The 14812-nt window shown below is 49.9% G+C and overlaps 1 protein-coding gene across 1 annotated transcript; it reads left to right on the top strand.

Annotated features, from left to right (window-relative positions):
- Window positions 1-5788: 5788 nt before the first annotated feature.
- On the top strand, window positions 5789-13305 carry LOC116991954 (N-acetylmuramoyl-L-alanine amidase-like). The gene is made up of 5 exons (XM_033050965.1): window positions 5789-6114; window positions 8761-9615; window positions 10733-10943; window positions 11694-11988; window positions 13199-13305. Exons 1-5 carry the CDS (start codon window positions 6042-6044, stop codon window positions 13229-13231), a joined length of 1467 nt encoding a protein of 488 aa, XP_032906856.1. The 5' UTR covers window positions 5789-6041; the 3' UTR covers window positions 13232-13305.
- Window positions 13306-14812: the final 1507 nt, after the last annotated feature.

The following is a 14812-nucleotide window of genomic DNA, read 5'->3' as shown; positions in this document are numbered from 1 at the left end:
TGCTTTGTGTGTGTGAGAGTGAGTGAATGTGTGTGAGAGCATATGTGAGTGAGTGAGTGAGTGGGGTGTGTGAGAACGTGTGTGAGTGAGTGTATGAGAGTGTTTGTGTGTGAGTGAGTGAGTGGGGTGTGTGTGAGAGTGTGTGTGTGTGAGTGTATGAGAGTGTTTGTGTGAGTGAGTGAGTGAGTGAGAGTGTGAGTGAGTGTGTGTGTGTGAGAGTGTGAGTGAGTGTGAATGAGTGTGTGAGTGAATGAGAGTGTGAGAGTGTGAGAAAGTGTGTGTGAGTGTGAGCGTGTGTGTGTGAGAGTGTGTGAGTGTGAGCGTGTGTGTGTGAGAGTGTGTGAGTGAGTGTGTGTGTGTGAGTGTGTGAGAGTGTGAGTGTGTGTGAGAGTGTGTGAGTGAGTGTGTGTGTGTGTGTGAGAGAGTGTGAATGAGTGTGTGTGTGAGTGAATGAGAGTGTGTGAGAGTGTGTGTGAGTGTGTGAGAGCGTGAGTGTATGTGTGTGAGAGCGTGTGGTTGGTTGGTGCGCGCGTGTGATGCTGTGGTGCTGTGCGTGTTGTGTGTCGCGGTGTGTTGTTGTGTCGCGTAGTGCGTCGTGTGTAGCGCGTGTGTGTGTGCGTGCGTGCTGCTGTGTGCGCCGCGTGGTGTGCTGTGCGTAAGCGGTGTGTGCTCCGTGTGTGCTGCCGGTGTGGTAGAGGTGTCCGTGTGATGTGAGGTGGTGATGCTGTGTGAGCGTGAATGAGAGTGTGAGAAAGTGTGTGTGAGGTGAGAGCGTGATGTGTGTGAGAGTTTGTGAGTGTGCTATTCCCCTGCGGTCCTGGCGTGCTCTGCACGATGCTGTAAACTACATCAAGACCACCGGGGCCACCAGTGGGAAGGAAGGGTCTCCCTCCAACTCCATCCATTCACCGGCCTTGCCTCAGTGTGGGGAGCGCAGGTGTTGCCGGGAAGGACAGCCCGGGATTGCCGGCTCCACCCGTGATGTTCGGCACCGTGGAGCCGTGGCACATTCGTACCTGTCGCCCGTTTACTGCCTCCCTAACACCGAGAAAGCCCCTCCCCCCCCCCCCCCCCCCCCCCCCCGGCTCAGAGTCGGTCCTTGGTGGAGGAACTGTGAAGGATAATGCGGGGACGTGTAGGAAGGAACTACAGATGCTGGATGGACACAAATGCAGGAGTAACTCAGGGGGATAGGCAGCGTCTCTGGGGGAAAGGAATAGGTGACGTTTTGGGTCTGAAGGAGGGTCCCGATCCGAAGCCGTGTTCTCCAGAAATGCTGCCTGACCCTGCTGAGTTACTCCACCATTTTTGTGTGTGTCTCTACTTGGGTATAAGCCAGCATCTGCCGTTCCTTGTTATTCCAAGCCTGTCCAGTCTCACCTTGTTGTCACCACATTCCAGTCCAGCCCCCGACGCTGTTTCACAGCCCCTACTCCTGCTGATCAGTGCAACCCATTGCTCACGGACAAGGTTCCTCTCCCTCTGGTCCAGGGGAGGGTGCGGCACCATGTGCGAGGGGACTGGTCTCCCACTGAGACCCCCCCCCCTCACCACATCCCCACTGCCAGGGAGCAGTGTTCAAAAATCCACGACCACTTGCTTCAGCCCCATCCCACAGCACTGAAACGGGCCCTTCGGCCCATGCTGACCAATACTAACATCTTCTTGTCGTGTTCCAAGCCACCGCATAACACAGGCTCTCGGGCAGGTGGATTGAAGACCTTGAGATCTTCTGGTTTGCAGGGCTCTGGGAGGAGGGGGCAGGTAGGTAAGTGCTCCATGGTTTGGGCTGCCTCCCCCACTTCTCCATGAGGCTTTTGCACCGTCCGACCAGTGTTCTGAGGCGGTTGAGGCAGAGATAGACTGGCCATGTCTCTCTCTTGCTCCCATTAGAAGGCACTCCTCAGGGTATAGTCTCAGTGTGTGGGCTTTTGATTGTAGAATACTAACATGCTCACATCGAATTGAATCCCTGTTTTGCCCATATCCCTCTAAACCTTTCATATATGTTCTCGCCCAAGTGTCTTTGAAATGCTGTTATAATATCTGCCTCAACTACCTCCTCTTGCAGCTCGCTCCATGCACCCACCACCCTCTGTGTTTGGAAAAAGTTGCCCCTCTAGTTCCTAATAAACCTTACTCCTACCCCTCTTTACCACCTTAAACCATGTCCCTTGGTTCTCGATTCCCCTAATCTTGGTGGAAGACTGTACATTCACCCTGTCCACCCCTCCCTCATGATGTTATCGGTTATATAAGGAAGAGCCCTGGTTTTGAGTATCTGGATGTCCCTCAGCGATCATATGGCTGCTTCTAAGACAGGAATAGTTCAGTGGAGCTGAAGGGAGAGAGCGCTAACTCCAACCAAGAACTGGGAGCTTAATGCACTTTGCTTTCTGCAACCCATCCCCAGCGGAAGAAGCATCTCCAAATGCCGAATGTGGTCTCTCCCACAAGGAATATTAAAAACTCATAGGAATTGTTGATTTTTTAATTTTTTTTTTAACTTTGTTGACACTGGAAAGTTGATTTTTAAAAAAGGCCTCGACAACTTGGTCTGGAGTTAGTTGGAAGGAAAGCCTTCGTGGTCAGAAGCATAGGTTTAACGTTTAACTGTGTCAAAGCCACTTTATTTCAATGGATGAAGAAGAAAGGGATGTACAAACTAAAAAAAAAAAATGCGTATAAGGGGAATGGTGGCTCTTGGCCAAAACTGACGCCAGTGGAAGTTAATAGAAGATGATTGATCTCACTAGCTTTAACAGTTTACCTCTTTTGAAGGATTTATATGTCTTTAAGAGTCGATTTTCTTTATCTCTTCACCAGGATTTAACCAGCCGAGCCACGCACAGTCGGTGGCACACTAGTGCCTTTGTATACAGTAGTTGTTGGTGAATTTTGATTAAATGACTTGTGCCTTAATTGCTGGCTGTTTGTGTGTATGTGTGAGACAGAGGGAGGGAGTTACTTCATTAGGCAATATAATGGTGGACACAATACAATAAGATGGACACAAAGTGCTGGAGTAACTCACCAAGTCAAGTCAAGTCAAGTCAATTGCGTACAGTTTTGGTCTCCAAATCTGAGGAAGGACATTATTGCCCTAGAGGGAGTGCAGAGAAGGTTCACCAGACTGATTTCTGGGATGTCAGGACTGTCTTATGAAGAAAGACTGGATAGACTTGGTTTATACTCTCTAGAATTTAGGAGATTGAGAGGGGATCTTATAGAAACTTATAAAATTCTTAAGGGGTTGGACAGGCTAGATGCAGGAAGATTGCTCCCGATGTTGGGGAAGTCCAGGACAAGGGGTCACAGCTTAAGGATAAGGGGGAAATCCTTTAAAACCGAGATGAGAAGAACTTTTTTCACACAGAGAGTGGTGAATCTCTGGAACTCTCTGCCACAGAGGGTAGTCGAGGCCAGTTCATTGGCTATATTTAAGAGGGAGTTAGATGTGGCCCTTGTGGCTAAGGGGATCAGAGGGTATGGAGAGAAGGCAGGTACGGGATACTGAGTTGGATGATCAGCCATGATCATATTGAATGGCGGTGCAGGCTCGAAGGGCCGAATGGCCTACTCCTGCACCTAATTTCTATGTTTCTAAGAGATTTTATTGAAGGTAGACAAAAGTACTGGAGAAACTCAGCGGGTGCAGCAGCATCTATGGAGCGAAGGAAATAGGCAACGTTTCTCTGAGAATAGGCTGAGTTTCTCCAGCACTTTTGTCTACCTTCGATTTTCCAGCATCTGCAGTTCCTTCTTAAAAACATCAAGAGAATTTATAGTCGTGTGTCCCAGACAGGACAATGAAATTCTTGCTTTGCTTCAGCACAACAGAATATAGTAGGCATGACTACAGAGCAGATCAGTGTGTCCATATACCATTATCTAAATATATACACACACACATCAATAAATAAGCAGAAAAAGTGCAAAATCAGTTTAACATGGGGTGGGAGATTGCAACCTTCACGTGGTCCGCCCTCTTTCGACAAATGCAATCAACCCGGCGTGCACAATCACATAAGGTCAAATAGAACAAGCAAATTATCAAGAAAGCTCATCAGCGCCTCTACTTCCTGAGAAGATTACGGAGAGTCGGATTGTCAAGGAAGACTCTCTCTAACTTCTACAGGGGCATGCTGACCGGTTGCATCGTGGCTTGGTTCGGCAACTTGAGCGCCCTGGAGAGGAAAAGACTACAAAAAGTAGTAAACACTGCCCAGTCCATCATCGGCTCTGACCTTCCTTCCATCTAGGGGATTTATCGCAGTCGCTGCCTCAAAAAGGCTGGCAGTATCATCAAAGACCCACACCATCCTGGTCACACACTCATCTCCCTGCTACCTTCAGGTAGAAGGTACAGGAGCCTGAAGACTGCAACAACCAGGTTCAGGAATAGCTACTTCCCCACAGCCATCAGGCTATTAAACCTGGCTCGGACAAAACTCTGATTATTAGCAACCACTTTCTGTTATTTGCACTACCAGTTTATTTATTCATGTGTGTATATATTTATATCATGGTATATGGACACATTTATCTTTGTAGTAAATGCCTACTATTTTCTGTGTGCTTAAGCAAAGCAAGAATTTCATTGTCCTATACAGGGACACATGACAATAAACTCACTTGAACTTGAAGTTGTCCTACAACATATGCAAGAAGAAGTGCTCAGGCATAGTGCTCAGCACAAACATTGTGGGCCGAAGGGCTCGTTCAATACTGTACTGCTGTACTGTACTATGAGATTGCATCTACGTACAAGGGATGCGAGCTTTGATTATTTATGGATTGAAAGATACAGCATGGAAACAGGCCCTTTGGCCCGCCGTGTCCATGCCGACCATTGTTCACACCTTGGTCACACTAGTTTGATGTTCTCCCACTTTTGCATCCACTCCCTACACACCAGGGGGCAATCATACAGCGGCCAGTTAACCTACAAACCCGCACGTCTCTTTGGCATGTGGGAGCAAACCGGAGCACCTGGAGAAAACGCACAGGGAGAATGTGCAAACTCCACAAAGACAGCACCCGGGTCCCCGGCGCAGAGAGGCAGCAGGGAAAGTTTGGTGAATTGTCACTGCACCACCACCTTGTGGCTGCAGGTGTGATTACAGCCACAGCATGTTCATGCGTACAGCACCTAGACTGGGGCCAAAAACACCAACGAATGAGTTAAATAAAATAATTTGACACCCAGCCACAGGCAGAGATATTAGCCCAGGTGGACACTAGTGTGATTCAAGAGGTTTAATGAAGAAAGAGTCATTTTAGGATTAGATGAAGAGATAAAATGCCTGTTAGTTCATAAATACTTAGAATTCGGCCATTCGGCCCATCAAGTCTACTCCACCATTCAATCATGGCTGATCTATCTCTCCCTCTCAACCCCATTCTCCTGCCTTCTCCCCATAACCCCTGACACCACGAACCTGCCAATCTCCGCCTTAAAAATACCCATTGACTTGGCCTCCACAGACGTCTGAGGCAAATAATTCCCTAGATTCATCACCCTCTGACTAAAGAAATTCCTCCTCATGTCCGTTCTAAAGGAACGTCCTTTTATTCTGAGGCTGTGCCCTCTGGTCCTAGACTCTCCCACTAGTGGAAACATCCTCTCAACATCCACTCTATCCAGGCCTTTCATTATTAGGAAAGTTTCAATGAGATACCCCTTCATCCCTCTAAACTGAGTCTGAAGAAGGGTCTCGACCCGAAATGTCACCCATTCCTCCTCTCCAGAGGTGCTGCCTGTCCCGCTGAGTTACTCCAGCTTTTTGTGTCTACCTTCGACTAAAACATGAACCTTGCCTGAACCGCTCAATAATCAATATCCCGTAAAAAAAAGTTATCAAAGAGATGTAAATACATAAGATTGAGTTCACCAATCAGGATGACAAGGTAGTGCAGTAAAATGTAATGAAGTGGTGAGTTGTTTGCCAGTTGCCGTGAAGTTCGGGCAGTGTTGCACAAACTCTCTAACTGAATAGTACGCAGAGCAAAGGTTTCTGCTCCAGTCGTCAGCTGTGAGGATGGGCAGTGGTGGAGTTCCACAAGGCTTTCTCTCCCTCTGGCTTCTGTTCCCACTGCTCTGGTCCGGCTACGGTGAGTGAGTTTTCTCTCTGCTTTGGTGACGATTCATTTTAACGAGCTGCGTTTTAATAAGGCACATGCTTTCGAACAAAGATCCTACAGCGAGCAAGAGAGTCCACTCGACGAAAAAGACATAGTACGGTCATGGGCAGATCCATGGGTAATTTTCGGCCCCATTTCCGTAACCGGCTTCCGTCTCCGCACCAAAGATCCCGTAGCGGAGCAAAGATACTAGCGCGGAGACGGAAGCCGGTTACGGAAACATCCTCGTAAAAATAAAAGTTATTTGGGAAAAATCTTCTCCTCATTTTCAGAATTATAATTTATTAACACAAACTGTTCCCCCGCAACGTTGATTACACTGCGGGTCGGGTCGGGTCGGGTCGGGTTAGGGAAATGGATGAAAAAAAGGCCCACGTTCCGCTCCGTTGCGTACTACACGTCAGCCCATTGCATTTAGCAGGAGTGGTCTATCTTGCTCCGCTATAGGATCTTTGCTTTCGACACAGTGTGTGGTACACGGTTTACCGCTCGTCAGGATACCGTCATTTAAAGCAGATGTACGGGTCACGTTTCTACACAGGTCTCCGGAACGCGCTGCCGGGCGGCACGGTGGTGCAGCTGGTAGAGATGCTGCCTTACAGCGGCAGAGACCCGGGTTCGATCCCGACCTCGGGTGCTGCCTGTACGGGGAGTTTGCATGTTCTCCCTGTGACCGCGTGGGCTTTCCCCGGGTGCTGCAGTTTCGCCCCCTGCATCTCAAAGACCAACGGGTTTGTAGGTTAATTAGCCTCTGTAGACTGCCCCTGGTGAAAAACATATACTCAAATTTTGGAAAAATTCACCGACCCCAACGCTTAAAATGTGGATCACAAACATGTCTGAAATGTTACATATGGAAGATGTGAGATTCGTTCTAGCAAGAAAATCAGAACAATTCTTAAAAATATGGTCTCCTTTCATCGATCTATTACAAGTATAATATGGTGCAACATAACTCTGGTAATTAACCATTTCAGAACTAGGTGTGGGGTGTGGAAAGACATGGAGTAGGTATATCCCTTTTCTGTTCTGTTCTGCTTTCTCTCTTCCTTTTTTATTCTCTTCTTTTCTCGCCTTTATTTATCTTTATACATTTCTTTTTTTTGCTCTTCCTTTCCGGGCCTTCTCTTTTTTTCTACATTTCTACGGGCTCTTTCTCTCTATCTATCCACAAATTACTAATTGTTAACTACACATCACTACTATCCTTAATCTCCTCTTCTTTTCTTGTGTCTATTAATTTTATATTGTTAAATTTAAAACAAGAAGTTGTACACAAAATGTATTATATTATATTCCATGGTTTATACCACTGTACATTGCTTCTAATAAAAATACAATTCAAAAAATAAACAAATAAAGAAATAAATAGAAAGATGCGTAGGTTGCAAAAGTGGGATAACATAGAACTAGTATACAGGTGATCAATGATTGGCGTGGATTCGATGGGCCGAAGGGCCTTTTCCCATGCTGCATCTCTAAACTAAACTATACTAAACTACACTAAGCCAGGAGTGGTAGTGAAGGCAGAAGCAACAGTGGCGTTTGACAGGCTATTGGATAGGTGCATGGATATGCAGGGAGTGGAGGGATATATATCATGTACACGCAGAGGAGATTAGATTATCTTGGCATCACGTTCAACACAGCCTGTTCCAGTCCTGTCTCCTTCACTGTTCGGGTGAAAAATGAAAGGAGGTTTAATGTTGCAGAGAAGAAGGGTCTCGACCAGAAACGTTACCCAAGAGTCAGGAGTCAAGAGAGTTTTATTGTCATATGTCCCGGATGGGACAAATAAATTCTTAAGGGGCTGTCCCACTGTACGAGGTAATTCAAGAGCTCTCCCGAGTTTAAAATAAAATCAAACTCGTAAGCACGTAGAATGTACGTAGCGGGTACGCGGAGCTCGGGGCGTCTCTTAGCGGCTCGTAACGCTAACGGAAGGTACTCAGGAAGCGGGGCAAGCTCGTGAAGATTTTTCAACATGTTGAAAAATGTCCAAGGGAGCCCATTACGAGCGGCTATTACCGTAATTCTCCGAGTTCGAATCCGGGGAAACTCGGGAGAACTCTTGAGTCACCTCATACAGTGGGACAGCCCCTTTACTTACTGCAGCACAACAGAATATGTAAACATAATACACAATGGGCCTTCTCTCCAGAGATGCTGTCTGGCCCGCTGAGTTGCTCCAGCATTTTGTGTCTAATAGCCCTGTCCCACGGTACGAGTTCATTCCAAGAACTCTCCCGAGTTTAAAAAAATCAAATTCGTGGTAAGCACGGAGAATGGACGTAGCGGGTACGCCGGAGCTCGGGGACGTTTCTTGGCGGCTCGTAACGCTAACGGCAGGTACTCGGGAAGACTCGCTAACGGCAGGTAAGCACGGGAAGACACGTGAAGATTTTTCAACATGTTGAAAAATGTCCACGAGAGCCCCGAGTACCGATGAGCGGCCATTACCGTAAATCTCCGAGTTCGAATCAGGGCAAACTCGGGAGAGCTCTTGGAATGAACTCGTACCGTGGGACAGGGGTTTAACTCTGATTACTCTGCACGGCAACATGACTGGGCGCTGGGTATTCCCTCCCCTGCTGAATACCTCTGTTCTCTTCTTAGCCACCCCGACCTACCACCTGAGTAATGTTCTCAGCATCATTGAGGAGCTGGAAGGCCAGGATACCGGGATGACAATTCTCAACGTTACAGCCATTCTACGCAGCCTTCAAACCTCTGATCAGGATTTCCGTCGCCTTCTGCTGGGGGAGGTCCCGGCACCCGTGGACCTGTCGGGGCTCCTGTCTCAGGCCAAGGAGAGCATCCTCCGGGAGGTGATGAACCACGAGGTGGGCCGCCTGGTCGAGAGAGGGGTGGTCCTCACCCCGGATGGGACAACGGTGGCCATGGGCAACCTGGTGGCAGGCGTGGAAGCTGGGCTGAAGAGGGAGGTGAGGTCACCCAGGTCTGGTGCCGATGCAGATCTCTGGGCTCCGGTGGACAGCTTGTGTGCCCTGACATTGGCCAAGGATCTGGGCCTGGCATTCCTGGCCCACCAGGCGAACAAGAACCAGGAAATGCTGGCATCTGACGGCTGCTGGGATGATGTGGACCTGCCACGGGTTTTCACCAGGACTGGCCCCTGGACCTTGGCCACCAGCGCTTTGGTCAACGGCGGCATGGATGGCTTCATCCTGGGAGATCACCTTGCCCAGCACCCTCCCCCACTGCCCAGACTCAGCGCCCTGCTGAGGGACTACTACAGCCAGGCTCCCGGCCTACTGCCACTCAAGGCCAGGTCACGGAGAATGAACTTTAAGGCCACCTTTGACCTCGGCAACTTCACCGGTCAAGTCCTGGGCGCCATTTCCCTCTACGACCAGTTACGGAACAATTCAGTGCTCGGGGACCTCGAACGCAACACCTTCAGGAAGATATGTGAGCAAGGGGTCAAACTCTTTCACCAGAATTATCTCGGTAAGGTCACTATCGAATTTCAGTTTAGTTTAGTTTAGAGCAGGGGTCGGCAGCCTGCGGCCCCTGGGCCGAATGTGGCCCTTAACCCAAAATCATCCGGCCGGCAAACTTCCGGCAACTCCCGGGCCCGTGACCGCGGTGCCCAGACGCAGTGACTCAACGACGCAAGGAGGACGAGTGAGTGTGAGTATTTGAGCCACCACCTTCAGGACAGAGCCAAGGCAATAGTCCATAGGTGCGTCATGTTGGTGAGCGCCCATAACTAGGGGCCAGTGCTACGGGGGCATCCTCGAAGGGGAGAGATCGATGTGAATACGTGATTTGGTGCCTTCCACCCGGGGCGGGATCCATGTGTACACCTGATAGATATGGCCCGCCATCCGCTCACAGACATGCGTCCCGGCCCCTATGCTGAACAAGATTGCCCACCCCTGGCTTAGAGCAGGGAAACAGGCCCTTTGGCCCTCCCCAACCACCGATCATCCCGTACACTAGCACTATCTTACACACTGGGGCCAATTTTACAAAAGCCAATTAACCTACAAACCTGTACGTCTTTGGAGTGTGGGAGGAAACCGGAGCTCCCGGAGAAAACCCCACACGGTCACAGGGAGAACGTACAAACTCCGTACAGACAGCACCTGTAGTCAGAATCAAAGCCGGGTCTCTGGCGCTGTGAGGCAGCTACTCTATCACTTGAGCCACTGCGCTCCCCCTGACCAACAACACTGCAAGTTAGGACCTTTCTTCAGACGTGAGAAGGGTGCTGACACAAAACGTTGCCTATCCACGTTCCCCAGAGGTGCTGCCTGATTTACTCCAGCACTTTGTGTCTGTTTAGTTTATTGCCACGTGTATCTAGGTGTAAGTGGAAAGCCTCAGTTGCCTGATAACAGCCGGGAAGAAACTGGCCCTGAATCTGGAGGTGTGCGTTTACACACTTCTGTACCTTTTGCCCGATGGGAGAGGGGAGAAGAGGGAGTGGCCAGGGTGCAACTGGTCCTCGATTATGCTGCTGGCCTTGCCGGGGCAACGTGAGGTGTAGATGGAGTCGATGGAAGGGAGGTTGGTTTGTGTGGGAGTTGTGTGTGTACTCTATTTGTATCATTCCCCACAGACTGCCCGGCCATTATCCCTCGGTGTATGTGGGGTGCCCGTCCCTTCAAGGGTGAGCCCATACAGCTGGCGCTGCCTCTGCACTTTGTTTACATCCACCACACCTACACGCCCAGCCAGCCTTGCACTAACTTCCCAGATTGTGCCGCGAACATGAGGAGCATCCAGAACTTCCATCAGGATGACCGGCAATGGAATGACATTGGATACAGGTACGTGGCTGGGCCTCCTTGTTTAGTTTAGATTAGAGATACAGCGTGGATACAGGCCCTTCGGCCCATCTAGTACATAGTGACCAGGGAGGGAGGGAGGGGGGGAAGGAAGGAAGGGAAGGAATGAAGGAGAGAAGGAAGGAGAGAAGGAGGGAGGGAGGGAGGGAAGGAGGGAAGGAAGGAGGGAGAGAAGGAAGGAGAGAAGGAGGGAGGGAGGAGGGAAGGGTGAAGGGAAGGATGGAGGGAAGAAGGGAAGGAGGGAGGGAGGGGGGAGGGGGGGAGGGAAGGAGAGAAGGAGGGAGGGAGGAAGGGAGGGAGGGAGGGAAGGAGGGAAGGAGGGAGGGAAGGAGGGAGGAAGGAGAGAAGGATGGAGGGAGGGAGGAAGGGAGGGAGGGAGGAAGGGAAGAAGGTAGGGAGGGAGGGAAGGAGGGAGCGAAGGAGGGAGGAAGGAGAAAAGCATGGAGGGAGGGAGGAAGGGAGGAAGGGAGGGAGGGAAGGGAGGGAGGGAGGGAGGGAAGGAGGGAAGAAGGAGAGAAGGATGGAGGGAGGGAGGAAGGGAGGGAAGGAGGAGGGAGGGAGGGAGGGAGGGAGGGAGGGAGGGAGGGAGGGAGGGAGGGAGGGAGGGAGGGAGGGAGGGACAGATGGGTAGATCATGGTGGGAGATGACAAGGAGATGGAAGGAAGTGATGTTGAGAGAGAGGGGGAGTGGTGATGGTGGGGCATCATTGGCTGTTCCCCTGGTGTCTGCAGCTTTCTGGTGGGTTCGGACGGATACATGTACGAGGGCCGCGGCTGGCACTGGTTGGGGGCCCACACCAAAGGCCAGAACTCCAAGGGCTACGGCGTGGGCTTCATCGGCAACTACAGCTCGGAGCTGCCCGAGCCGACGGCGCTGGCACTGGTGAGGGACAGCTTCACCAGATGTGCCGTGGCGGGTGGCAAGATCACCAGCGACTACGCCATCCAGGGACATCGGCAATACAGGGCGACCAGTTGCCCCGGCAACGCCCTCTTCAGTGAAATCACCACCTGGGAGGCCTTCAAGGTGACTGCATTACAATGGGGGAAGTGTTAGACCTTGGGCCGTTGGTGAATGGTTAGATGACCATGTTGGATCTAAGATAGACACACAAAATGCTGGAGTAACTCAGCGGGACAGGCAGCATCTCTGGAGAGAAGGAATGGGTGATGTTCCGGGTCGAGACCCTTCCTCAGGTTATAACCCGAAACGTCACCCATTCCTTCTCTCCAGAGATGCTGCCTGTCCCTCTGAGTTACTCCAGCATGTTGTGGTCTATCTTCGGTTTAAACCAGCATCTGCAGTTCCATGCACTTGGATCTCACAGGTTATCGGAGTAGAATTGGGCCATTCGGCCCATTCCTCCATTCAATCTCTGCCTCCTATTCCCATTTTTCTGCCTTCTCCCATAACCCCTGACACCCGTTCCCGACATGGCCCTTTCCAATGGGGGGGAGGGGGGGGGGTGGTTTTAGCATTAAATTGGAGTCAAATTTGGGAGGGGACAGTGGTGCAGCGGGTAGAGCTGCTGCCTCACAGTGCCGCCCTCTCAACCACCTCCAGACTCAGTATCTTTAAGCTCGAGTTGACAGCAGTGGTTGGAATCGAACCTGGCTCACTGGATCACAGAGTCAGAGACATGACTGCCTCAACACTGTGCCACCACCCTGAGAGGCCATCTCAGTTATAGTCAAGAGGCAAGTGTTTTATTGTCATATGTCCCAGATAGAACAACAACATTCATACTTGCAGCAGCACAACAGAATGTGTAAACATAGTACACTGCAGGCAATATAATAAACAAAAGATATATATGCACATACTCACAAATACACATATATATATTGTCATAGCGTGATACAGTGTGGAAACAGGCCTGTCGGCCCAACTTGCCCACACCGGCCAACATGCCCCAGCTACAAAATGCTGGAGTAACTCAGCGGGACAGGCAGCATCTCTGGGGAGAAGGAATGGGCGACTTTTTTCGGGTCGAGACCCTTCTTCAGACTTGATGTCAGGGGAGGGGGCGGGACAAGGATAGAAGGTAGGATGTCCCAGCTGCACTAGTCCCACCTGCCTGCATTTGGTCCATATCCCCCCAAACCTGTCCTATCCAGGTGTATCCAAGTGGCCAAGTGTGGGGCGATAGAACGGCGAGGCTGGTGCGGACATCGCTGAGCGGGGGGGGTACGGGACGTATAAACTCTGACCCTGCTGTCTCTATGTTCCACATTAGGAGGTCGACGGTCAGGGGAGCAAGCACCGATAACTAATGCCTCGGGCGAAGATCAGACTGGGAGAACAACACAGATATGCCTCCACAATAAAAACCCCTTCAATAAATCTGCTATGGTTTGGCTTCATGATTTAATTTAATTTAGTTTTAGTTTAGATTTAGATTTAGGTTTAGGTTTTGGTTTAGATTTGGTTAGGTTAGGTTTGGTTACGGTTAGGTTAGGTTAGGTTACGGTTAGGTTAGGTTAGGTTACGGTTAGATTAGGATAGGTTGGGTTAGGTTACGGTTAGGTTAGGTTACGGTTAGGTTAGATTAGGATAGGTTAGGATAGGTTAGGTTAGGTTACGGTTAGGTTACGGTTAGGTTTGGTTAGGTTAGGTTAGGTTACGGTTAGGTTACGGTTAGGTTACGGTCAGGTTAGGTTAGGTTACGGTTAGGTTACGGTCAGGTTACGGTTAGGTTACGGTTAGGTTAGGTTACGGTTAGGTTAGGGTTAGGTTAGGTTAGGTTAGGTTAGGTTAGGTTAGGTTACGGTTAGGTTAGGGTTAGGTTAGGTTAGGTTACGGTTAGGTTAGGGTTAGGTTAGGATAGGGTTAGGTTAGGTTAGGTTACGGTTAGGTTAGGGTTAGGTTAGGTTACGGTCAGGTTAGGTTAGGTTACGGTTAGGTTAGGGTTAGGTTAGGTTACGGTTCGGTTAGGTTAGGGTTAGGTTAGGGTTAGGTTAGGTTAGGTTACGGTTAGGTTAGGTTAGGTTACGGTTAGGTTACGGTTAGGTTAGGTTAGGTTAGGTTAGGTTAGGGTTAGGTTAGGTTAGGTTAGGTTTGGTTACGGTTAGGATAGGTTAGGGTTAGGTTAGGTTACGGTTAGGTTAGGTTAGGTTACGGTTAGGTTACGGTTAGGTTAGGGTTAGGTTAGGTTACGGTCAGGTTAGGTTAGGTTACGGTTAGGTTAGGTTAGGTTAGGTTCAGTTCGGTTAGGTTAGGTTACGTTAGGATAGGTTAGGTTAGGTTTGGTTACGGTTAGGTTAGGTTTGGTTTGGTTTAGAGATACAGCACGGAAACAGGCCCTTCAGTTCACCAAGTCCACGCAGACCAACACTAGTTCTGTGTTATCCCACTTTCACATCCACTCCCCGCACATTGGGGGCAATTTAGAGAGGGCCAATTAACCTACAAAAGATGCACGTCTTTGGAGTGTGGGAGGAAACCGGAGCACCCGGAGAAAACCCACGTGGACACAAGGACAATGTGCAGACTCTGTACAGACAGCACTTGTAGTCAGGATTGGACCCGGATCTCTGGCGCTGTGAGGCAGCAACTCTACCGCTGTTCCACTGTGCCGTCCTTCAGGGTCGGGGCCCCTCCAATATCTGACTCAGATAGGTCTCCATGTTTGGTGTTTGTAAGATGGTTCAGTCTTCACACCCTTAACTAGAGACCTTCCTGTAGTTAATGTCCAGGCACACTGATCCCTAATGGTCTTAGATCAAAGTGGGTGAATGGTTACCTGGGCTACTGTTGCTGTTTCCCCGGGAGAAAGATTACAAAAGTCCTTGATCAAAGCAGTAAGTTTTATTTATGACAAGTCTGCCAAGTCAGGGGTCAGGGGTCACCG

Source organism: Amblyraja radiata, chromosome 35 (assembly GCF_010909765.2).
Source record: "Amblyraja radiata isolate CabotCenter1 chromosome 35, sAmbRad1.1.pri, whole genome shotgun sequence".
Taxonomy (NCBI): domain Eukaryota; kingdom Metazoa; phylum Chordata; class Chondrichthyes; order Rajiformes; family Rajidae; genus Amblyraja; species Amblyraja radiata.
Note: the sequence above shows the minus strand (reverse complement) of the source record. Positions and strands in the feature narration are given on the sequence as shown.